Source organism: Mesoplodon densirostris, chromosome 11, assembly GCF_025265405.1.
Source record: "Mesoplodon densirostris isolate mMesDen1 chromosome 11, mMesDen1 primary haplotype, whole genome shotgun sequence".
Lineage (NCBI taxonomy): Eukaryota > Metazoa > Chordata > Mammalia > Artiodactyla > Ziphiidae > Mesoplodon > Mesoplodon densirostris.
Genome location: NC_082671.1, coordinates 67898161 through 67924473, shown reverse-complemented (window position 1 = coordinate 67924473; position 26313 = coordinate 67898161). Strand labels below are relative to the sequence as shown.

The window sequence follows — 26313 nt, the reverse complement described above, 5'->3', positions numbered from 1 at the left end:
AAAGACAAGTCAAAAGTAGAAAGTGCAGCCACCACACCTCCTTTAGAAACAAAACATTTAGCATTTAGGATTGAAAGATAAATTTGGAACTGTATATATAGCATGTTTTTAAAAAGTAATTAAATTCCATAAATTAATGAAGAAATCATAAATAGCCCAGTAGAGAATTGGGATTAGGAAATAGTTCACTAGAGGGAGGAAATACCAAAAAGTTCCCTATTAAATTAAGGAATGAAATAAAGTACCATTTCTCTCCTGTCACATTGATGGAAATGATGCTACCTGGTGTTGGCTTTTGTGTGGCTCTGAGGCATTTCATACACTCCGATGGGAATATTGATACAGCCTGTGGGAAGGCTTTTGGGTATTTTGGATCAAAAGCTTTTCATGCCAGTGATCCCCTTTGACCCGTCAGTTCTGCATCTAGAAATTTTTTCAAGGAAATAATGGGAAACAAGATGTGTGTATTTCATAATCACATAACAATAATTTTGTGTTTAAAATTCACTCAGACATCGTAGTGTTTTCTTTCTCACCATCTTTAATGTTGTAATACTGTTTCTTTTGTTTTCTCTAGCAATTCTGACCGGAGCACCAGTTGGACTTGGAAATACTAGTTCTCTAGGGGTGGGCCAACAGTCTACTCCCAGCCTAAGCACTGTTAGTCAGATTGATCCCAGCTCTATAGAAAGGGCTTATGCAGCCCTTGGACTACCCTATCAAGTAAATCAGATGCCAACGCAGCCCCAGGTGCAAGCAAAGAACCAGCAGAACCAGCAGTCTGGACAGTCTCCCCAGGGGATGCGGCCCATGAGCAACATGAGTAAGTCTGTGTCCTCCTCGTGACAGATGTGATACCGGTTGTGTGTGTAAATACCATGTAATATGCAAGGTTAACTTCTTAGTTTATTTTAGTCTCTGTGTGTGTGTCTGTCTGTCTCTTTAATTGTCTCTTTTTCTCCCTGTCTCCCTCTCTTACTTTTTTTGTTACATGATTAATTTTTTGAAGTAACTTTTAAAAGATTATAGTGTAGAAATCCCCTTGTAATCCACATACCAGAGGCAACTGCTATTGGTTTATATCCTTCTTAATCCTGTTATGCATATATTAGTTTATATTTCTAGAAGTGGGATCCCATGTGTTATAACAGACTATTTCTTTACACAATGTGGACGTCTTTCCGTTTCCATGTCTAATGTATCCTTTTTAATACTTATATAGTATTTTGTTGCATAGAACAGTGTGTTACAGGTGGACATTTAAGTTTCCAAATTTTTTGATACTTTAAATGGCACAAAGAAACTGTTTTGGCTCGAAGTATTCTTTTGGTAGTATTCTTTTGATTTGAAATGTTTGATTATTGTTAATATAGATTTCTACATATCTGGCAGCAGTAGTCGTTTGCCTTTGAAATAGTTTATCAAATACACTTGTTCTCCTAACCTCTTCCTATGATAAAACTGAGAGGGAAGGGGAAGTGTGAGCAGTGTTCTAATATCCTAATTTGGGGGTAGTTTTTATTCTGTAATTGTATGCTAAAATAAAGGAGATTTGCCTTATGACTATCCCTTTACTGTCAGGCAGTTGAGCATCTAAGCAATTTTGTATAAATAGTTAAATACCCAGCACAGGTAAGCCCATAACTTTTAATTATTTGCCTCTTACTCTAAAATTGTTCTTGATGATGAAGTTCTTCTGTAATTAGACAGCTGTCTAATTTGGAATAATCTACCATGCTTTTTCCTTTGAAACCCATTTTCATCCCTCTGTTAATAAGTGCAGTAGGCTTTAGTTTCTGCACACTGTTTGATTCTAAATGAGAAAATTGGGCACACCACTTTTGTAAGAATGTAAATCTTACTGATTTTTATTTTTAACTTAAGGAAATGTACACTATTTCATAACAAGCAATGCTAACTTGTTAAACAGTTATTGAGAAAGGAGTTTTGAAAACTGGACTAGAAACTGGAATGAAGAGCATTCCTGCCTTTTCAGGCTTGTTTTCAAGCTCTTGTTTATTAAAAGAGAGATCTGAGGACTTCATTCCCCCCCTTCTCCATTGCCCACCCGCCCGCCCGCCCTCTCTCTCCCTCCCTCTCCCTCCCTCCCTCTCCCTCCCTCCCTCTCCCTCCCTCTATCTCCCTCCCTCTCTCCCTCCCTCTCTCCCTCTCCCCCTCCCCCCCTCCCCTCTGACTATGATTGCTTTTTTCCCCTCTCTTTCCAAGTTATGTAGAGTGCGTCTTCGTTGAGCTTTAGGATCTTGACCCAGTGCAGTTGTCTACCCCTGACCTAGATTTTCATTTTTGTAATTGGTTGTTTCCCATTACTTTTTCAAGTTTCTGTGTATAATTACCAGTTTAATTCTTGTCATCTTCTCTTGTATCATCTGTGTATTTGTATGTACATTTATATGTACCCACAAAATTATTTGAAAGTTAACTATCTTCTTGGATTTCTTTTTCCCCCTTTCTCAGTGTCTTTTTAAAAAAAATTTTAGGATTAAGATTAATCAGGTTTTTCCATTTATTTCTTGTTATTGAGTTAACGGTGCCTTTTTGGTAATAACCATCATTGTGAGCCAGTACTTTTAGAATACCTCAGATATTTCTTTGTTGTGTTAGAGCCCATCTTGAAAACTGGTGTAAAACAAACGTAAAATGTCATCATGGTTTCTTTTCTTCAGGCACAAGCCAGATAGTCAAAGGCCTTCTTTGAAGTAATTTTTCCTTTAATACCATAGTCCTGTAATGCAGGGACATTCTCAGAGTTATAAATTTTAGGTACCTGTGATTGACAAGGGCATTTGAATAAAAACAGCATTCACTTAGATGTGCTGTGTGCTGAAAAAAACATACTAAAGGGGGCATGACCCCTACTTTTGAAACATCTCTAGTTTGGATGGGCAGATAAGTGACTAAATAGACAAAATAGCAAGATCTCTACTATGTGTATCAGGTTATAGAGATTCTGTAACACGGAGGGGAAGAGGGAATCCACTCGAGAACTCCAAATTAGAGCTTTTTACTGTAAGCCTTCCATGACCATATTTGACCACATTCTTAATCTTCTGGTTTCTATTGAATTCACTTATTCTGTAAAGATTTTGTTAGGGCTTAGAAAAAATATGTATTCTCCTAGGGCTTAGGATTCCCCCTAGGGCTTTAAAAAAAAAAATATATATATATATATATACATATATATATATATATATATACACACACTCACTGAATATTAGGTGCCTTGAATTCTTTTTTTGTTCACTTTCTTTCTGACTTATTCTCTGTCAGTGCCAGTAGTGTCTTTCTTCCTACATTTTTGTATTCTCAAGTGAATGCTTACTCTTAGGGTTTTGAATGCGAACCTGTGTAAGGGTATCCTTCTCAAGTTATGATGGAGCCATTACTTGGAGTAATGGACCCGGATACTTCAGAGGGAATGTTTGGCTGTGTTTTCATGCGCCATCAGAAGGCAGTAAGATAAGCAAATTGATACATAGTATAATCACTTTTTCTTTTACCTTCATATTGTTGTGACCAGTAAAACAAATCTGTGTTAAGGGTACGTAATTTTTCTAAAAATGAGTATTCACACGTGGAGTGTTCATAGTGACAAGTAGACCACTACCAGCAACTACGTTTTAGAGCCTGCCTTGTTGATGTCAGAAGCAGAGTTCTGCCTAAGCATTTGGGAAGCATGATGGAAGAAGGCAACAGGATTTTTATTAGACATTGTCTAGAAATCTAGTCAATTATTTTCATTTTAGGGAAGTTTTTGTTTTCCTTTTTTTAAAAAATACTTGGAGGGTATATTAATAAAATTGTATATCAAAAAATTTTTTAACCACACGAAAATCTGGTTTAGTGTAAATATTGTTTGTTCTTTTGTTTTTAAAGAAATAATATTCATTAAAATCATTAATCGAAAAAGTTAATATATGTACATAGAGCTATTCAAGCCAATTTGAAAGAGTAGTCAATTAAAAATGCTTAACCCAAATACTGTTTTTCATTCCCCTCCCTAGGGGTCATCATACATGTCCTTACATAGATTGTGCTTATGAAAGCACCTGCATATATTAATTCAGTTCCCTAAACATTTTTGGTTCTAGTTTTTTAGCTCCTTTTAACATCATTACTCTTATGTCTGTCCATACATATATGAGTATAACTGTAAGACAGAATATCAAGTGGAAATCCTAAGTCAATGAATATATGCATGAATTTTTTCATTTGTTTAGCAGTTACCAAATAGCTCTCCCAAGAGTGTGGGTCAGTTTACACATCTATGAATTTTTATTGAAAATGCTTCTTTTCCCAAACCTTTCTCAACACTTGGTATTCTCAGACTTTATAAAAAAGTTTTCACAGGAATTCCCTGGCTGTCCAGTGGTTAGGACTCCACGCTTCCACTGCAGGGGTCACAGTTTCAATCCCTGGTTGGGGAACTAAGATCCCATAAGCCACTAAGATCCCTCAAGCCGCACGGCCAAAAGAAAAAAAAAAGTTTTCACATTTTCGTACATGAAAAACATATTACTTTAAATGCAGTTGAGCATATTTGCATACTTTTAAAGCTGTTGTATTTCTTTTTTATGTAAATTGCCTATTCCTTTCCTCTTGGATTCTTCATCTTTTTCTCACAGGGTTGTAAAGGTACTTTGTGTATTAGCCTTTATATATGTGTTGCTAATTATATCGTAAATGATTATTTATTATATACAATGCTAGCATTTTTTCCCCCTGATTTGTCTTCTGTCTCTTGACTTTGTCTATGGTAATTATTTTACTTATTACTCAAATTTTTAAACGTCCTTAAGACTTCTGTTTTGGGTCTTACTTTGAAAGGATAAAAATTTCTGTGATATTTTCTTCTAGTACTTTCATAGCTTTTCCTTTCTCTTCATCCATTTTTATCATTTTTATTGTTGTTGTTGGTATTTAAAATACTCTGTCTTGCTTTTTGTTTTGACCTAGGTGCTAGTCCTATGGGAGTAAATGGAGGTGTAGGGGTTCAAACGTCGAATCTTCTTTCTGACTCGATGTTGCATTCAGCCATAAATTCTCAAAAGTAAGTTTTATCTTGGGTTGTGCCCTTTGTCGGATTTCAGACACTTGTTAGAATTCCTTGAGTTTTTTTAGTTTGCTTGATTTGAAGATATCCTTGATGAATGAAGACAAATAATATGTTTGAGTTTATTCTTTAGGCTTTCTATAACCTCTTTAGAAATTGTATCAATTATTTGGGGTAACTGACACCTTCCCAAATACAGTAGAAATTTCCAAATGCAGCTGCTTAAAAAACGAGTTTGCTCTATCCCAGTGTTAACAGTTAATCCATTGCCCAGCGGATTCCCTGGGATAAGCTGTGTCAAAGTGACAGCTTAGTCTTATAACACAAGACTTAGTCTTTTAAACACGACATCATCTACTCCTCTACACAAAGAAATGTTGTGGGTTTAAGTCTTTTCCCTCACACAAGTACAAATACATACACACCATTTCCCCCAGACTTCTTTGTGTGTAAATAGACTTGTCGTAGTGTATTGGTCCTATTGCAGTCATCACTGTCAGCTCTACTTAAATGAGATCCTTTCTCCTCCCCTTCTTCACTAAAACTATTTAACTCCTTTTAAAAGCCCAATGATGAGTGAAAATGCCAGTGTGGCCTCCCTGGGTCCTATGCCAACAGCAGCTCAACCATCCAGTACTGGAATTCGGAAACAATGGCATGAAGATATTACTCAGGATCTTCGAAATCATCTTGTTCACAAACTGTAAGATTGTCGGCTTGTCTTATTCATAAGGAGTTACCAGGTCAACATGCTACCAATCTGTCAGGCACTTAAACACAAGAGAAATATTACTGATTTTTCTATAGCCTGGCTGCTGCTGCTGCTGCTGCTACTTCTATGGCTTTCCTGCTTCCTATTCTCTGCTTCTCAACTTTTTCACCATCATTTGTTAGGAGTCTTTCAGCCTTTAATGGTGTGTGAATGATTCTGCCTAGCGACAATAATCAATATATATTAGTTAAAAATTATTCATTTAGGGCTTCCCTGGTGGCGCAGTGGTTGAGAGTCCGCCTGCCAATGCAGGGGACATGGGTTCGTGCCCTGGTCCAGGAGGATCCCACATGCCACGGAGCGGCTGGGCCCGTGAGCCATGGCCGCTGAGCCTGCGCATCCGGAGCCTGTGCTCCGCAATGGGAGAGGCCACAACAGTGAGAGGCCCACGTACTGCAAAAAAAAAAAAAAAAAAAAATTCATTTGATACTGTCTTTACAAAACTCATATTTTAAAAGAAAAACTAGATCTTAGATCATTAGAATGGTAGAGGCGACACTGTCTTCCATTGTTATCCTTGGTAAAGCTTTTATTATCTTGACAAATTGAATCTGTTTGGGTGGTCTCTTGGTGGTCTTCTGGTCCTCCAAATGTGCACATTGCAGTAGTTTGTGAAATACCCTTGCACTGTTTGGTGTGAAGTTTATGTATGCCAGGCACACTGCCTCACAAGCACTGTCTTGTTGGATAGGAGAAAACTCTGAGATTTTAATACTGAATTAATAAGGAATAACCAAAACAAACTTATCTTGTGATCACAATAGATTATTTGGGAATGATCATCTGACTTGATGTTAAATGTTTATTATGTGCTTGCAAATTTTTTTACTAATTCGGGTTTTCCATTTATTTCTTCTCCACTTGGTTATTTCAGGTACAGTACACAACTGAACATGAGATGTCCAGATGATAAAATTAGTAACTGACATCACATTTTGTCAACCTTCAGGAAAGTTAGTGCCAAGCGTTTTGCAGGGAATTGCTAGAGAGCAAAAGACATTGAATTTAGCAGAATTATTATGCATTTTTGTTCCCTTCACTTTAAGTTTTTGATCATTTAAGATTTTGTAGAGATTATTAGGTTTTATTTTACCAAGCTGAATAAAGAGAGTAGAAGGATCTTAAGGCTGTTGTTACTTGGTACTTTGGCAAAGGTCAGGTTTTCTCACTTCCTTTATGCAAATAGCCCAGTATAATTTTTTTGCTCTACGTTAGAGTGACTGGGACCAGAGAGTATTTTTATGGAGTCATTTCTTAATTCTGATCAGGAAAACCCTTTCATTACCACAGAGAGACACTTCCATTTTGGTCAGTAATTTATATTTGAAGACATCTCATACCTCATTTCAAAATTTTACCTAAAGTGTTCGTGTATAAAAATGAGAAAATACTAATCAGGAAGACATTTAAAATACTGTATACTTATATGGTGAGGAAAAAAATGCTGACATGATATAATAGTGGAAGGATTTTCTATTCCTAGTGTTCAAGCCATATTTCCTACTCCGGATCCTGCTGCTTTAAAAGACAGACGGATGGAAAACCTGGTCGCATATGCCCGGAAAGTGGAAGGGGACATGTATGAATCTGCGAACAATCGAGTGAGCATCTGTTTTTTCTACTCAAGGCAAAAGTGGACCTCTTCTGGCTGTTTAGTTTATTCCTCTTAGTTGCACGTACACGGAATACTATACTTTAGAGGACACCCTTTAGCCATCCTGTCTTATTCTCACTGTGGAGTCACGATAACAAAGCAGTTTTCTTAAAGTGTACGTCAAGAATCTTACATTTTTCCTCTTAATAATACAGTGCACTCATGTGGCACTTTATCTGGGTTGTCCTTCTGTCAGCTAAAAAGTGGTTGAGCTGTTACCAGCTCTGTGCTATTTTCACTAGAATATGGTGAATCAGCTGCTTAGTATTTTCATCTCAAATAGTATTTCTGTATCAGTTGAACTTTCCTCCCTAAATTGGCACTTTTTCAAAATGTAGCATATTCTTCCCACATGCTGTAAATTGTAAACCTACTTTGAGAAGTCATGCTTTACTATGTAGGATCATTATGTAGCAGCTATTCATATGATCATTCCAAACATGAGCTCATATTTGGAATGTTGTAGGAAAGTAGATTAGATTTATTCTTCTCCGTTTTCATTTCTGCCTACCTTTTTAAATGAAGCTAATGTCTGTTCTTAGTTCATTTTTTGTTACCTGATGGTAGTCCCTCTTTTTTCCTCATCTCTGTTTTCAAAATTCAAAAAGGCGGAATACTACCACCTGCTAGCTGAGAAGATCTATAAGATCCAGAAAGAACTGGAAGAAAAACGAAGGACTAGACTACAAAAACAGAACATGCTGCCAAGTGCTGCAAGCATGGTGCCAGTTTCCATGAACCCAGGGCCTAACATGGGGCAGCCACAACCAGGAATGACTTCTAGTAAGTGCTTTTTATTATATTTATTTTGGGGAGAAACTGAAATAAAACGGTTCCTAACCAAATTCACTAATTTGCATTAGCTTGTGTAACTATTCTAGAGTTTTCAAATGACTTTTTTGCCTTTTCAAAGAAAATAATTCATTCTCTAGTAAAAACAGTAAGCTGAACAGTATATTGAAGATTTCTGGACATGACTTGACAATATGGCATCATTTTTAGTGCCAAAGATATTCTTCTGTCATAGTGACACCTAGGAAGTGATAATCCACAGGTTTTCACTGATTTGCGTATGGCAGGCAGCCAGCCAATAGATGTAGACTGAGCAGGTTCAAATGCCTTACTGGCTTTTATACATCCTAAACAATATCATGTTACTTAGGTTGTCACACTTTCTTCTTGACCCAATATGTTCCAAATCTAAGAACTGTTTATTTTTTAGAAGCATCATTTGAAATTCATCTTGACAGTTTCAGCCTTCTTGACCTAATGAATTAACTGGATAGCCAAGATGTTCATGCATTCCATTATTCATTTATTGACTCATTACTAGGTTCCAAGCAGTGAAATATGATGTGGGTACACAACGGTGAGGAAAAATACAGGCTATTTAAATGATGTGTGAAAGGCTATGATAGGGAAAACCTGTGTTTCTTGAGTCAGGGAAAGCTGGCTACTTATAGATAGTGCCAAATGAGCCAGCAGGTACCAACTCTTAGAGCATTAGTGGATTATAAGTGGACTGAGAAATTCACCCCCCACAGGCCTTGAAGTAGTCAAATGGAGAACTTCTGGCAGCTTCATTTGTTAACTGCAGTGTTGTGCTAGATATATTTTCTCACTGAGCCATGATATGAAAAGAATTGAGAACAGCATTTCTGGCAGAGGGAACAGCATACGCACAGGCCCCACTAGTAAGGGAAAATGCAGGTATTTTTTGAGTAGGTAGGAGAACAGTTGTTCAGAAACAAAGTCAAGACTAGAGTTGTGGACACTGCCTCAGTGCTAATGGTTTGAACTAGGGCAGTAACTAAGATACAGAGACAAGTAGACAAATTTGAGATACTTGGGTGTGGTAGAATTTACTTGAATTCTTCAGAAATTTGAGCCAAGTTAAAAGTTTATCAGATGTTAAACTGTAGTCTTATGTTAAAATAAAAACAGGATGGTACTGGTGCAGTAGGGTAGGGACAAATATTAGTGGAACTGAGTAGCCCTAAGTATATGTTCATAGACTGAGATTCCTGTCTTACCCCATACACAGGAATTAATTGTAGAAGAATCCAAATTTTTTAAACTTTAAACCAAAAAATCAAAAGTACTACAGAGAATATTGAAGAAAATATAAAATGAAATGAGAAAGGTCTCTAAAGTAAATACTACCTGGAACCTTTTTTTTTAAAAATAAATTTATTTAATTATTTTATTTTATTTTATTTATTGTTTCTGGCTGCATTGGGTCTTTGTTGCTGCTTCTTTGCTTTTCTCTAGTTGCAGCGAGTGGGGGCCACTCCTCATTGCAGTGTGCAGGCTTCTCATTGTGGTGACTTCTCTTGTTGTGGAGCACAGGCTGTATGCACATGGGCTTCAGTAGTTGCGGCACACGGGCTCAGTAGTTGTGGCTCGAGGGCGCTAGAGCACAGGCTCAGTAGTTGTGGCGCACGGGCTCAGTTGCTCCGCGGCATGTGGGATCTTCCCGGGCCAGGGCTCGAACCCGTGTCCCCTGCATTGGCAGGCGGATTCCCAACCACCATGCCACCAGGGAAGCCCTACCTGGAAGCTTTAAAGAAAGAAGAAAAAAACGGAAGATACCATAAACATAATAAGTGAGGAAACCAAGGAAACTATTTTCATATTAAAGGTGCTAGTGTCCTTAATATACATTTAGAGTATATACATATGTATGTTTTCATCATTCTTAGTTATTTCTATTTTTGTATTTGTTTTAAGAGGTGCGTGATGAGATATAGTGCAATGTAATATGTGTATTATTTAAAGTCAGTGTTCACAGTGGGCTTGTATGCATAAAAACACATCATTGGGGTACACAGTCAAACTTGGTCACTGGACAGAATCTATGGCTATTGTCTATAGAGGTATTCTTTATACCAATGAAATAACCAGGCTTGATCAAATAACAGCATATTAAATGCTGTATTAGTCTTTTTAAATATGAGCATTAATATTATTGTCCTGTCAGTGCTGAAAGCACCCTGGTTCATAAAGAAATGTACTAAAACCATTTGGAGGCATTTTCTTCAGGTTCCTGTCTAGTTCATAGCTTTATTTTTTTGATATTCAGACTGAATTCTGTAAGTTACACTTTATTTTTTAAAGGGGAATGGCTGCCTGAAAGATGCATTTCTAACCATTTCTGTATTCCATTCTAGATGGCCCCCTACCTGATCCATCTATGATCCGTGGCAATGTGCCAAACCAGATGATGCCTCGGATAACTCCACAGCCTGGTAAGTTATGAAAGAAATCGGTGTACTTAACCATGGCTTTTTTTTTTAACAGAGTTCGTAGTGTATCACAAGATTACACCTGCCACAGGCCAGCAACAGGTACCATAATTACCTGCCTGAGAAATCAGAAAGCCTTTTATTAGAGTAGGAGCCCAGGGAGGAAGGAAGGGTGAAGAGCAGATTGGCTGACAGGTCAAGGGTCAAAAGACATTAAATGATCAAGCATCCATTTAAAAACAACTAGCCAAGATGAAATTTATTCCAGATTGTAAAATTTGGTTCAGAGACCATACATTAATTAACAGTGCCCTTCTGTGGCTGCTGTGAATGAAATAGAGATTCACAGTTGGAAGCAGGTGCCTTTATTTGTCCTGATACATAGACATAGAATCATAAATAAGAACTCTTTTATTCTCCAATTACATGAAGGTGTTCAGATCTAATATTTTACACTAATTCACAGGTTTGAATCAATTTGGCCAGATGAGTATGCCCCAACCCCCTATTGGACCCCGGCAAACCTCTCCTCTTCAGCACCATGGACAGTTAACTCAACCTGGAACTCTCAACCCGGTAAGTTTGACCTCTGGGTAATCTTTGGCCTTTACTTGACATTTTTAAAATCCTTTTTCTTTGAGAGAACAAATTCTCACACTTGCTTAAACAGCTAACTATACCTAATTAATTCTTAACGTTGATTTTTTTCTACAATTCTGTTGTATTTTCCCTTAATATAGACGATTAAATAATTAAAACTAAACCATATACCACAATTAGGCAGAGAATACTAAAGTTCTTAATTGTCACCTACCCCTTTTACCTGTATGCATTGTTTTTAGAAATTTATCCTACAGAAATAATTCCTGAGATACTAAAAGGATATAATTTGAAGGGCTTCCCTGGTGGCGCAGTGGTTGAGGGTCCGCCTGCTGATGCAGGGGACACGGGTTCGTGCCCCAGTCTGGGAAGATCCCACATGCTGCGGAGCGACTGGGCCCGTGAGCCATGGCTGCTGAGCCTGCACGTCCGGAGCCTGTGCTCCGCAACGGGAGAGGCCACAACAGTGAGAGGCCCGCGTACTGCAAAAAAAAAGAAAAAAAAAAAGGATATAATTGAAGAAAATTCATATTAAGGATGCTACGTTATGTACTGTGTTATAGGAAAAGGCCATAGCCTGAATGTGCTATAAGGGATTCATTATGTTTAAATTATGGTACATCTGTAAATTGCAATGCTTCATAAGCAATAATTTCAGAACTTACATGATGGCGTGAAAGGTGTTTACAGCTTTAAGTGGGAAAAGCAGGTGTCTAAAGTATATTTATTATAGGATCCTATATCGTTAAGGACTTTCTTGATTATAATTTATATAAAATAAACACTAAAAGAAAGATTTCCTTCCAAATACTGTTTATACATAGTCACAGAACTAGAAAGCTTATAAGAGCAGCCAGTCGCTGCTGCCTGGAGTCTCAGTGTTGAGTAGTCGGCATACTTTGACACAGTCATCTCTCTTCCGTAATGCCTCTCTTCCCCAAACACAGAACCTACCCAGGCAGGAAACTATCAAGAGTGATGGAGGGGCAGTTGCCTGATTTTAGAGAGTGGAGAAGATGGCCTCTGAGCACCTCACTGCTCCTTATGCAAATTCTAGACCTGTCATCCAGCTTTCCATATTGGCCCCAACCCTTACCCTGCTTCTCAGTTAGTTAGTGCTATCAATTGTTAAGCCTTTTTGGAGTTGTCTAGCACCAGTCTGCTGTGTTTAATGAGGGGTCTTATTCATCATTTTAACCTATGAAACAAATACCTTTCTTAGACTATGAAGTTCTTGGCCTTTGGTACCCATAATTACTCATTATGGAGTCTTATAGTTTGTGCTTTAAATACCACCTACGTAAGCAAAGACCTCATGAAATTGTGATTTGCTCTCCTCACTTATAAAACAAATGGAGTGTATAGGCAGTTACCTCTGTGCCTCGTTCTAGATGCATTTGTGTAATTTCTTTACGGTGGGCTTAGGTAAACTGTGAGGCTGTTCTCCATTATCTTGGCATGAGCGTCAGTCAGCTGTTGTAGCACAGCTTTCTTCCTTTCCTACCCCACCCTCCCCATAGCAGGGCCAGAGCAATTGGTAATTCCAACTATAGTAGAATAACTGAAAAAAAGCAATTTGGTGCTCTGTGTTTTTTTGTTTTTGTTTTTGTATGTGTGTACAGCCTATGGGCTATGGGCCTCGCATGCAGCAGCCTTCCAGCCAGAGCCAGTTCCTTCCTCAGACTCAGTTCTCAACACAGGGAATGAATGTAACAAATATGCCTTTGGCTCCGTCTGGCAGTCAAGCACCAGTGTCTCAAGTATGTCCCACAAATGGTTTTTTTGTTTTGTTTTGTTTAAACTTGTTTCCATGATTCCTGAAACTTCTCTTAATTTGGGTTTTTACAGAGAAGGGTGACAGCAAATAATGGGTGGAAATAGATGATTAAGCTTTTAATAAGAACAGTTATGGACATGGTATTCTGAACATGAAAGGATTACTCTTTGACACAGAAGTGGTATTGATTGCTAATAAGTAAGAAAGATTAGATTTTAAATAAAATAGTTTTAACCATTTTTTAAAATAGTGAACTCTTTTCCTCTGGCTGAAGAGAGCATAGGACGGCCAGAAAACACTGCATGCTCACCTGCCCCATGCCTCTGCAGTGGCTGAGGCCATTCTGCTGATTTTAAGTCTACTTAATTAAATACTGTATTGGTTGGATTTTCAGTTCTGTTCTGAATTGCGTCTTATGTTTTTCATTTTAATAGGCACAAATGTCCAGTTCTTCCTGCCCTGTGAACTCTCCTATAATGCCTCCTGGGTCTCAAGGGAGCCACATTCACTGTCCCCCTCTCCCTCAACCATCTCTGCATCAGAACTCACCCTCACCTGTACCTAGTCGTACCCCAACCCCTCACCACACTCCCCCAAGCATAGGGGCTCAGCAGCCACCAGCAACAGCAATTCCAGCCCCTGTTCCTACACCTCCAGCCATGCCACCTGGGCCACAGTCCCAGGCTCTACATCCTCCTCCAAGACAGACGCCTACACCGCCACCAACGCAACTTCCTCCCCAAGTGCAGCCTTCACTTCCTGCTGCTCCTTCAGTTGACCAGGCGCAGCAGCAGCCTCTGTCCCAGCAGAGTACAGCAGCCTCTGTGCCCACCCCGACGGCGCCACTGCTGCCTCCGCAGCCGGCAACTCCAGTAAGCAGAGATGGGGCTTAAGCAGGATCATGTCAGCTGTGCTGTAGTTTTACACTGCTTCTGTGCTGTTTCTTTATTCTTTTCTTCCTTTTTATTTTTTTGGCCACACTACACGGTTTGTGGGATCTTAGTTCCCCGACCAGGGATCCAGGCCCGGGCCCACGGCAGTGAAAGTGCCGAGTCCTAATCACTGGACTGCCAGGGAATTCCCTGTGCTGTTTCTCTTCTGTGTTGTTTCTTCTCTTATTGTTGTCTCCCCAATTAGACTAGAATCTGTTTATAGTTACAGACGTTCTTTCTCTTTTTTCTTGCTGTCGTACCTAACATAGGAGGAGCTCAAAAGATTTTGTTTAGATCGTATGTTGACCATGGTCATGTTGTATTCCGAGGCTCGAAGGCATGTAAGGAGAGGTGACAAAGGGAGAGCATCAACAGTACATTTAATATCCCACGTGAATTTTACAAATATTTAAAAACCTTTTCATACATTCTGAACTGATGTACTCAAGAGCAAATGAACAAAATCATCGATTTATGAGTGTCTGTGGTACTAGCCAAAGTTAGAAAATTCATCATGTAAGAGATTGGAAAACTATGGGCCTGAAACAAACCGGTAGCTTCTTTGTGAAAGGCTTGTTATCTATATAGTAGAGATCCAAATGCACATCTAATACTTGCATCCTTACTGATAGAACTCTGTGTGTCACAATCTAAAACTTTCTCCTTGATCACTGATACTGATATTTCAGTTCTCTGTCATACTGGCAAACTGAGGATCCCCATGAGTTATAGCTACTTCATAAAACGTTGCTTATCCATGACTGGTTCATCTTAGCTTCTGATGATATGTAAGGAAAGGCAGGATGCAGAAAGGAAACTTAATTCTATGTAGGATAGTTTCTGAAAATACTAATTTCTCATTATGAGATATCTTATTGGAAGACTTAGGGAAAAAACAGAGATTGCTAGTTATCCCATTAGAGTGTGATGATTCAAAACAGCTGCTTATTGTGGGAGTTCATTATATTCTCTCTACTTTTCTGTACATTTGAAACCTTTTTTAATGAGGAGTTTAAAAGAAAAGATGGCTAGTCATCCTTGTTTTCTTTCCATTTTTCTATAAACATGAACTCCTCTGAGGTAGTCATTTCTGAAACCCCCCTCCCAGGCACACTGCCACAGAATGAGTTACTGAAGAAACAGTTGCCTACTCTTTTATCTACAACCAACCAACCTATATTTGCAAGTCCTCAGTCTCCTATTCTTGAGTGTAATTTACTTCAAGGGGGCGAAATAGGTCGAGTAAATGAAAGCACCATCAGTGGGTGTAATGACAGTAGCCTAAAGATAGGTAGTTAATCATGCCATCTTGTTGTGTATAATAGGCAAACTTTTTGTTTTTCCCCTCTTTCTACCCAGCTTTCCCAGCCAGCTGTAAGCATCGAAGGTCAGGTATCAAACCCTCCATCTACTAGTAGCACAGAAGTGAATTCACAGGCCATTCCTGAGAAGCAGCCTTCACAGGAAGTGAAAATGGAGGCTAAAATGGAAGTGGATGCACCAGAACCAGCAGATACTCAACCAGAGGATATTCCAGAGGTGAGAGTAGGGCAGTTACTGCTGTTTTTTGGTTAGGACCTCTGTCTAGGAACTCAAACATGTTACAGGAAAGTATTCTATAATTAGGTCTCATTTTATTGATTTCCATATGAAAAAGGGTCTTCAGCTACATCCACAGGGGAGAGTAAATAAGATAATGATGTTATTCCTTCTCAGTTACATGTCTTTAGAAAACCAAAAGTTCCTACCTTGCCTTTTAGACTAAAGCAGAAGACTGTAAAGCAGAACCTACAGAAACAGAAGAGAGAGGCGCTGAATTAAAAACTGAAACAAAAGAGGAGGAAGACCAGCCAAGTACTTCAGCAGCCCAGTCATCTCCAGCCCCAGGACAGTCAAAAAAGAAGAGTGAGTCTCTTAGGCTCTGTGTTTGTGGAGGCAGAGAAAAAACCAAAGACCTTAGTAGAGTGAGATTGGGTTTCTTGGGCCTTGGAATTGAATTTTAATGTGATTTCATTAAGCTTGGAGCCCTTGGCCTGGTCTCTTCATTACTGCTAATGTTGGAGAAGAAATTTTCTTTCCTTTAGGTATATGTGCTTCCTACAGTCACTGGGTGGGTAACAGTTTCTCAAAATTATCTTTGTTTGAGGACAGAAATTATTAAATAATATTCTTGACTAAAATACAGGAAATAATAGCAATAATAATATTTTTTGTTAACCTGCTGTGCACCAGGCACTGTGCCACAACCTACCGTGTCTCATCTAAGAACTTCACAGCCCCTCTGTGAGGTTACTGATCCCTGTTTTACAGGCAGGAAAACTGAGGCTCAGCAAGGTCAAGTAATACTTTCCAGCTCACTCAGCCCAGGCAGGCTGATTCAGAGTCTCTGCTCTGAACCATGCTACTGGATATGAATGAGTCAAGCCAAGCAAGCAGCAATGCTTAGCAGAGAGTGTTAAACAATTCCCACAGAAATTAGTTTATTAACTAGTTTAGGACTAGAACTTCTCGTGGCTGTAGTGACCCCTTCAGTGGCACAGGTGGCAGGACTTACGTCAAAGAGGAATCTGCTGGCCCCTGAAGATGATGTGTACAAAAGTGCTCCATGAATACGATATACTTTAAAATGATGGGTTTAAAAAATTATTTTCATTTAAAAATAAGGTTGTTGGGACTTCCCTGGCAGTCCTGTGGTTAAGACTCCACGCTTCCACTGCAGGGGCATGGGTTTGATCCCCCACGGGTCGGGGAAGTAAGATCCTGCATGTGCATGGCATGGCCAGTGAATGAATAAATAAATGTTTGTTATATATGGAGATGTTATTTTGATCTAGGCTGCAACAAACCCAATCTTAATATTAGGAATCTGCTTTTAAAACAGCTAATCTCACAAATTTGCTGAAAGCACAACAAAGTATGAGACAAAGAAGATTCTCCCGTCTATTTGTCTGATTTTTTTCATGTCAGCCCCCACCATGTGGTGAAAAAATACTCAAGGTACTGACAGATATACCCCCTTGAAGATAAAATTAATTTGTAAATAGAAGAAATAATAAGGCCTCCTGCTCAGAGTGATTCAAAGCTCAAACTGGACCCTTAATGGCCAGCTTCTTAAATGGTAGTTTAAATTAATTCCATTTGGGACATGCCAGCAAATCTTTCCTGACTTTTGGGAGACATACTGAGAACACATTTGAGCATAATTTGATCAACTGAGTCCATCATTCTGGCAATAACAATTTACTTCTTTCTTTAAACTGAAACCTAACATTTGCCATTAAAATAGTAAATACATCTTCTGCTGAAGCTCTAAAACATCAAGCATTTCAGTGAGGGACTCTTGGCCTTCAGTGGCTCTGATTCCTTTGGCAATAAGACAATACCAGGTCTAATTTCTGACTTGTTACATGCTGATACCAGGAAGGAAGGCTTCTTCTGTTCTTGCTTCACAGCATCCCCCGCCTGTCGTATCTTTTGGAACATTCTGACAAGTCTTTTCATAAATTTTTGGAAGGCTTAGCATTCTGTTTCTACTTGGTCAAATACTTTTTTTTTTTTTTTTTTTTGTTGCGGTGAGCAGGCCTCCCACTGTTGTGGCCTCTCCTGTTGTGGAGCACAGGCTCTGGACGCGCAGGCTCAGCGGCCATGGCTCACAGGCCCAGCCGCTCCGCGGCATGTGGGATCCTCCTGGACCGGGGCACGAACTCTTGTCCCCTGCATCAGCAGGCAGACTCTCAACCACTGCGCCACCAGGGAAGCCCAAGACTATCTTAACTGGGTTTCTGACTGAGAAATTATCTGAGCCATGAAGGGTATTTAAAGGTTACTAGACAAGGTATATTTTTTTGTTGGTTTTTTGGTTTTTTGTTTTTGCGGTACGCGGGCCTCTCACTGTTGTGGCCTCTCCCGTTGCGGAGCACAGGCTCCGGACGCGCAGGCTCAGCGGCCATGGCTCACAGGCCTAGCCGCTCCGCGGCATGTGGGATCTTCCCAGCCTGGGGCACGAACCCGTGTCCCCTGCATCGGCAGACAGACTCTCAACCACTGCGCCACCAGGGAAGCCCGACAAGGTGTTTTAAAGGATCTGTCTGAACCAGGAAATAGAAACACCCTTAGTGATATTTCATGGGGACAATGTAGGGAATTTTGTGTTTTCTGAGTCTTGAGATATATTTTATAGTTTCGACTTGAACTTTTTTTCCTCTTTTGCTTAATTGGTAACTAATTTCAAATATACTCTTCTTAAGTTTTCAAACCTGAAGAGTTACGACAGGCACTGATGCCGACATTGGAGGCACTTTACCGACAGGATCCAGAATCCCTTCCCTTTCGTCAACCTGTGGACCCCCAGCTTCTAGGAATCCCTGTAAGTATGTGGTGGTACTTCTGTTTTCTTTTAAAATTCATTAACAGCTTTATTCGGATACAGTTCACATATTATACAAATCACCCATTTAAAGTGCACAGTTTAATGGTTTTTGTGTATTAACAGAATTGTGCAGTTATCACCACAGTCAGTTTTGGATGATTTTCATCACCCCAAAAAAGAAACCCATTTCCATAAGCAGTCACTCCCCATTTCCACCTACAGCCCCTACTACCAACCAACTGCTGGTCTGCCTTCTGCCTCTGTGGATTTGTCTCTTCTGGACATTTCATCAAAGAGAGTCTTACAGTATGTGGTTCTTTGTGACTGGGTTCTTTCACTTAGCATAATGTTTTCAAAGTTTGTCCATATTGTAGCACAAATCAATACTTCATTTCTTCTTACGGCCCAGCAGTATTTCATCATATGGATGTGCATACATTCTCTTTACCCATTTATTAGTTGATAGACATGTGGGTTGTTTATACTTTTTGTCTGTTGAGGATAGCACACCTGTGAATGTTTACATACAAATTTGTGTATCTTTTTATTTCTCTTGGGTATATATCTAAGAGTGAGATTGCTGGATCATATGGTTTATTTATTTTTATCACTTGAGTAGCAGTAGTTCATGATAGAAAAGATAGATCCAAATTAGCTTCATCTCCTTTTAAAGTTGCCTTTATACACCAGGCTGCTGGGAGGTTTCATTTGAGTATTTTAAGTTGTATTGGATAAGTCATTGGAGTGCTTTGAGGGGCAAAAATCTTTTAGAATCTTTTTTTTTTTCCCCTATATTTTTCTGTGGCCTTAGATGGATCACCAATATTTTCTGGGCTTAGTTTCATCTGTAGGCCGCATCTAGTACTAAAATGTGAAGGGTCTTTGATTTCTTGGTCTTTTAAGTTGATCACACAAGTACTATGGTAAAGTATCTGGAGTCGCTCCTGTAGACGATCAGCTTGCTCCTGCAAAGTCTAGAGTAGTTGTTATTCTCTGTGCCCCTGGCTGCTTCATATCTCTGTAGACTAATGATTTAAAGAAGTGATGAGCATCGATCATTTCTTTGGAAATACAGACACATCAAAGACTCAACATTATCCAGAAAATTTATAATGATTATAGCAAGATATGCTATGGACCTTGAATATAGTGAGACTTTTGGATAATGTTGTTTGGTGTCATTTATCCTTCTAGGATTACTTTGATATTGTGAAGAGCCCCATGGATCTTTCTACTATCAAAAGGAAGTTAGACACTGGACAGTATCAGGAGCCCTGGCAGTATGTGGATGACATTTGGCTTATGTTCAACAATGCTTGGTTATATAATCGGAAAACATCACGGGTGTACAAATACTGCTCCAAGCTGTCTGAGGTCTTTGAACAAGAAATTGACCCAGTCATGCAAAGCCTTGGATACTGCTGTGGCAGAAAGGTAAGAAATGTTGGCACAGATAAGACCTGCATGGAAAACTTGCCAGTTAGAATCCTGAGTCATCAGATTGGAAGTTCATCTTGGGTAGGGACTTGGTCCTATTTACCTGTGGTGCACGGGGTGTGGCATGTACGAGTTTTCCTGTTCATGGCAATTCGCATTGAGCTCCTCTTGTCCTCTTCAGTTCTTTGGTAATTGGTGGAAGGATATGACTGTTTAGCTTACCTCAGAGTGGTGTAATAAAACAGTAGCAAACTAGATTAGTTTTAGTTCAGTGAACTGTCTTGGAAACTGAAATAACCCATTATAAGAGACATAATGAGAAGTAAGGCTTCACTAACTTCTGTTTCTGATTTACTTGCCAGTGTAAATATTTTAGCTTGCCCTTCAAACCGCATTTAACAAATGGCTTCTTTTGCAGTTGGAGTTCTCTCCACAGACCCTCTGTTGCTACGGCAAACAGTTATGCACCATCCCTCGTGATGCCACGTACTACAGTTACCAGAACAGGTAAGCTCGACCTGTGTGGACCATGGTCAGAGTGTCCGCGTGTCCAGGGCATGCATGCGGATGGACCAGCACACATACAGTCATGGTTCATGTGTAACTTGCTTGAAAACAACTGTACAGCACAAGTTCTGGTCTTTGCATTCTGCCTTTGTTTGCAGAATTAAACTATTTTCTAGTAGAAAGTAGCTTTGTATCAGTTGTCTGGGCCCTTATTTTTATAAGGCAGGAACCCAAGGCATTAAGAAGTTAAGCAACTTTATGAGTTGGTGGCATACCTGAGATAATGTCCCAGGCCCCATATTTTTTTCCCCACTGTCCTTTCATAGCTCACCACAGCCTCAGGCAAAAACAAAAAAATTTCAAACCAATTGGTCTACTTCCCTGTGAAATTGCTGCCATCTATTGCCATTCCCAAAATCACCCAGAAAACTTTAACCAAAAGTTTGTTAGCCAGCTGTATCTTTTAGGAAATGTTTCCTTTTTGTGTGTAGCTGATACCTAAGTTTTTCTTGGAGTATGTAAAAACAAAGGATCCCAGTGTATTTGCTTTGCCTCTGCTGGGCACATTAAAAAGAGCTCTGTACCAGACTGTTCCTTAGAAAGATTTGCATATGACCATGGACGGTAGGCTTCTAATAAATTAGACACTTCTGCCTTATTTTCTCCTGCTCAAATAAGGGCTGTAATCATACAAATTGGATTCGCTAATCTATCTTAATCATGATTTGTCTCTTATTTTGTGTAATCAGCCAACAGTATAGCTGGCATGGGGTGTAAATAAAAAAGCAAGGCTGGACAGTCAGTACTTTGATGACCCAAACCCATGGTGGTCGTTTTTTGCTGAACTTGTGTGCTACAGATGTATTTCTAGCTTTGGAAAAGTCACTTAAACTTTTTGTTTTATTTACAAAAAGTTAGGTGCACTCCCCTAATGCTTTGTAGTCATAAGAATCTATAGTGTTTTACTCCTTAAAACCTAGGAAAAGTGGGGCTCAAGTTGTTCAAAAAAGCAAGTGACAGCTGGCATGCTATAATCTCATACTATAATCTTGGCATTTATGTACCTTTTTCAGATTTTAAGCACCAGTCTACAGCGCCCAGGAATATATAATCATGTATCTGCATACACCGCTGCCTTTTCCCTCTTAAACTATGTCAGTTGGTGGCTACAATCAGTATTTAACTGCTTGTGCAGACTTTTTATTGTACTTATGTGGCTTCCTTGGGATCAAAAGGAAATTTGGGGTGTTTTTTCAGACCACAGTTGTTTCTAGATGATTATTTCCTGGTACTGTATCCTTAGTGGATTTTTTTCTTTGGAAGTGGGGAGGTTTTTTTCTTTGCTCTGTTTAGGTAATAGAGTAGTAGTTATTCTCTCCACAGTATATTTATCCTACTTTCGATTATTTGCATCAAGTAGCATAAATTACTAAAATGAAAGGGTGTAGGTCCGTGTGAGACTTGTTTGTTTTATTTGCTGTAATCATTTGCTACTTGTGATCCCATTGAGATATTTAATGCTAATCTGTGCTTTGCCTTGGCTTTCTGCTTTGTGTTGTCTTGTCTTGCTTTTATGTTTTTTGTTGTCCTGCAATCCCTCATTTCTTCGTTTGTTTTGTGTTTTTTTTTTTTCCTCCCTCATGCTTGTCGTTGTCTGCACTTGGCTTTGATTGCAAAAAACAAAAACCAAAAACAAAACCCAAACTGTGGTGCCCATAAATCTGCATCATTGAATGTCCTTGTCGCCGTTGATGACCTGCTCTCTGCTCCCGTCCCCCTCTTGGCCTGCTGTGATTGGTGGCTTCGTTGCTTGGCTTGGGCTGTGTTGTGTGAACGGAACAGTTCACCCCAGTATGGCCTTCTTGCCGACAGGTATCATTTCTGTGAGAAGTGTTTCAATGAAATCCAAGGGGAGAGCGTTTCTTTGGGGGATGACCCTTCCCAGCCTCAAACGTAAGTAACTATATTATTTTGGAAAGTACTCTCTTATTAGTTTGTTGTCAGGTGATTATACTTAGGCTTCTAAGTGGTCTTGGGTTATGCTGTCCAGTATCGTATAGCCACAGGTAGCTATTTAAATTCAAATTAATTCAAAGTAAATAAAATTTAAAATTCCCAATTTCAGTTACTCAGTAGACAATCTGTGGCTGGTGGCTGCCATATTGGTCAGCACAGATAGAGAACATTTCCATCATAGCAGTAAGTTGTGTCGGTACTGATCTAGGGAATACATCAATATTGGATGGTCATTTTAGATATATTTCTTCTATAGGGAAATAATCAGCTTCTCCTAAAAAGTGAAAGGCTGTAGTGCAAGGGAACTTCATTGTTAACTGTTTTGAGTTTGAGAGGAATTGAACAAATATAACCACCTTACAGCCTTCTCATAAAGGTTAACGATACCAAAGTCATTATAATCGTCAGTGTCATTTAACATCATTAGGGGTTTAGGAGTTTGTGAGAGTGATTTATTAGAAAGAGATTTGGTTGGACTTTCACAGTCTCGCATGCTCTTGTGCTTTGGGAAATGCCAAGAAGAATGTTCAAACGTAGCCTAAACTGCCTCATAGTACTTCTCATCTCTAAGATTTAGGGTTTTTTTTTTACACTCAAATTTGGACTGTTTTAGGAAGAAAGAACTATTTGGTGTCCTTTTAATATTCTTCAGCTTCTTCTCTTCCGGTTTAACCTATAATAAACAGTCAATTCAGAACATTTCCCCAAAAAGTATGGAATTGTTATGTTACTAGTAAAAACAGGCCTTCTGAGAAAAACTGGTTAGTGTTTTCAAATTGTGCTTTTTCTTCAGTCACCATTGGCATATAATACAGTGGGGTCTGGTACTGGTCTGGGGGTAGATACTGGGTCGCCTTGAACCTTAAGAGATTTTTCTGACCTTGGCTAAACCAGGGAAGTCAGGTCTGATGCAGCAAAGGGAGGCAGCCTTACCATGGGTACTACTGAGTGGCACATGTTCTGTACCTTAGGACAGCACCACTCTGACTGTGAAGAGTGTAGAAACCCCTCTTGCAGTTCCTCAGGTCAGCAGTGAGCCTGGGAGTGTGCGATACTAACAAGTTCCCAGGTCCTTCTAGACTGCTTGTCTTTAGAACACACTTTGGGTAGCAAGACCTTAGGCCAGGTAGCGATGAATCTCTAGCCTGTAACTAGTAGAAAACAGTTTACATGGGGAAATGTCCTCATTCCTCATTTTTGTGAGGTAGAGTCACAGTAGTCAAAGTTGGGCCCCCTGGAGTTTGTTCTAGGTAGAGAATAAGCCTGTTAGCTCCTGTATTTGTGAGGCTATGAGCAGTGTGGTAAGGCTAGATTTCAGGGTAGGAGGCCGTGGGGACATTTTTAAATGAATAACCTTTTTTGGCTAACTCTAACCTGAAATATGTATTCTTAATAGTGAAATTTTTTATTAATATACAAAGTTTGGCTAGACTGTCCTGAAAATTTAGTATTTTCTATAAATAGTGGTTTAGCTCCCTCTATACCCAGTATCTTTCATACGTAGCTCAGTCTAGGAACATTAAACTATTAGAAGGTGTAAATACCTAACACTAAGAGTAGTAGGCAAGATTTTAAAAGGAAAAGAAGAACAAATTCATGTTTTTAGTTCCTACTGGGTTCTCCTCTTCCTGTAAATGGGAACAGATTTACTATAAAGTCCTTTCCAAAAACATAGGCATGTAAATGTGCATTTTGTGGGAGCCAAGAATGTTCTGTTGTATCCTTGGTATATTCTTAGATTTAAATAATCCACTTACAGGGTGGGGTTTTTGTCCTTTGGTTATTAGAACAGTAGTCAGACTGCTAATCTTTCTGTGTTGCTTGTTCTCATTGTGTCCCTCTTCTTTCCTTAGTACAATAAATAAAGAACAATTTTCGAAGAGAAAAAATGACACTCTGGATCCTGAACTGTAAGTAGTTCGCCTTGAGTAGTCAGCACACTTTGATTTTCCTTCTTCCTTTCATTCTCTTGGTTTGCACAGCCAGTGAGATAGATGATTCTATATTCTTGGACTAAATCTATAACATACATCTAACAGAGATGGTAGAAGTGCTAAAATTTACATATGGTTAGTATTCATTTACATTTCACTAAATCTACCTAATATTTTGGTGTTTTATAGGCTTGAGTGACGCACACAGCTACTTCTGCTCAGTGCCATTATTCCAGCCCTGTTGTCCTCTGTATTTTCAGACCAGTTCATAATCCCCTCCTTTATAGTGAGGCCTTTCAGAGGTATTCAGAGGTACAGAGATGTACTGGTATTCTAGGCGTTCCTGGAATGGACATGATGGTGTCAGACTCACTAGGAAGTTTAAGCAGCAGTCATCTTGATCTTTCACTTTTTATTCCATAGTCACAGTTCATATTTAATGACTAAACTGCTTTTGAGATTTGCTCTACCTGTTACACTAAAGAGCTTTTAAAAACTATTCTTCAATTCTTTGGACGTGATTTTGGCTATCTTTTGAATTGTCAGAAATTGGGAAATATTGGAAGTTTTGATTTGGTTAAATTTTTGGATTTAATCTTGACGTTTTGACTTTTCCTTTCCAGGTTTGTTGAATGTACGGAGTGTGGAAGAAAGATGCATCAGATCTGTGTCCTTCATCATGAGATCATCTGGCCATCTGGGTGAGACATCAGTATTTTCCCTAGACTTTTTCTTTGTTGTGAATTTTAGGAAGTTTGTCTTCTCTGCAATGATTATATTTTATCTTCAAAGTTACTGTCTCTTGGAATTATTCTTTTTTTTTGTTAGTTTATTTATTTTTGGCTGCGTCGGGTATTAGTAGCAGTGCACGGGCTCTTTGCTGTGGCCTGCAGGCTTCTCTCTAGTTGCGGCACGGGCTTAGTAGTTGCAGTGAACAAGCTCTCTAGTTGTGGCGCACGGGCTTAGTTGCCCCGCAGCACGTGGGATCTTAGTTCCCCAACCAGGGATCAAGCCCATGTCCCCTGTGTTGGAAAGCAGATTCTTATTTATTTATTTATTTATGGCTGTGTTGGGCCTTCGTTGCTGCAAGCAGGCTTTCTCTAGTTGCGGTGAGCAGGGGCTACTCTGGGTTGCAGTGCGTAGGGTTCTTGTTGCGGTGGCTTCTCTTGTTGCAGAGCACGGGCTCTAGGTGTGCGGGCTCAGTAGCTGTGGCACGTGGGCTTAGTTGCTCCACGGCATGTGGGATCTTCCTGGACCAGGGCTCAAACTCGTGTCCCCTGCATTGGCAGGCGGATTCTTAACCACTGCGCCACCAGGGAAGTCCCTAGAATTATTCTGGTTTGGGAAAAGATCATTAAAATCCAGTTTTAAAATATTAAATAACCTAGAATCCAAAAATATAGATATTTCTCTTATTTGCATTGTTTTAATCCATATACAAATACTTTATTCTGTTTCAAATTCTTTGGTGGTCATTGTGCATCAAAAGTAAATACAAGGCTTCCCTGGTGGTGCAGTGGTCGAGAGTCCGCCTGCCGATGCAGGGGACACGGGTTTGTGCCCTGGTCCGGGAAGATCCCACATGCCACGGAGCAGCTAGGCCCGTGAGCCACGGACGCTGAGCCTGCGCGTCCGGGGCCTGTGCTCCGCAACGGGAGAGGCCACAACAGTGAGAGGCCCGTGTACTGCAAAAGAATAATAATAATAATAATTTTAAAAGTAAATACAGCGCTTCCCTGGTGGCGCAGTGGTTGAAAGTCCGCCTGCCGATGCAGCGGGGACGGGTTCATGCCCCGGTCCGGGAAGATCCCACATGCTGCGGAGCAGCTGGGCCCGTGAGCAATGGCCGCTGAGCCTGCACGTCCGGAGCCTGTGCTCCTCAGTGGGAGAGGCCACAACAGTGAGAGGCCCGTGTACCACAAAAAAAAGTAAATACAAAAGATTTATCAATAGAGGGTAACAGGGAGTCTGTCGTACCTGGAAAACAGCAAGGAGATGT

At 39.6% G+C, this 26313-nt stretch overlaps 1 protein-coding gene across 1 annotated transcript in view; it reads left to right on the top strand.

Moving 5' to 3' along the window:
• Positions 1 to 26313, top strand: part of EP300 (E1A binding protein p300) — an 81691-nt gene that overhangs the window by 39965 nt on the left and 15413 nt on the right. Inside the window, exons 6-22 of the mRNA XM_060111781.1 lie at positions 578 to 823; positions 4975 to 5068; positions 5637 to 5774; positions 7327 to 7444; positions 8106 to 8280; positions 10668 to 10745; positions 11209 to 11318; positions 12965 to 13102; positions 13554 to 13991; positions 15411 to 15590; positions 15812 to 15956; positions 18299 to 18417; positions 19615 to 19854; positions 20276 to 20364; positions 22237 to 22317; positions 24234 to 24290; positions 24938 to 25015. Of these exons, the coding sequence (XP_059967764.1) occupies positions 578 to 823; positions 4975 to 5068; positions 5637 to 5774; positions 7327 to 7444; positions 8106 to 8280; positions 10668 to 10745; positions 11209 to 11318; positions 12965 to 13102; positions 13554 to 13991; positions 15411 to 15590; positions 15812 to 15956; positions 18299 to 18417; positions 19615 to 19854; positions 20276 to 20364; positions 22237 to 22317; positions 24234 to 24290; positions 24938 to 25015 (2524 nt within the window). The remainder of the gene's footprint in view (positions 1 to 577; positions 824 to 4974; positions 5069 to 5636; positions 5775 to 7326; positions 7445 to 8105; positions 8281 to 10667; positions 10746 to 11208; positions 11319 to 12964; positions 13103 to 13553; positions 13992 to 15410; positions 15591 to 15811; positions 15957 to 18298; positions 18418 to 19614; positions 19855 to 20275; positions 20365 to 22236; positions 22318 to 24233; positions 24291 to 24937; positions 25016 to 26313) is intronic.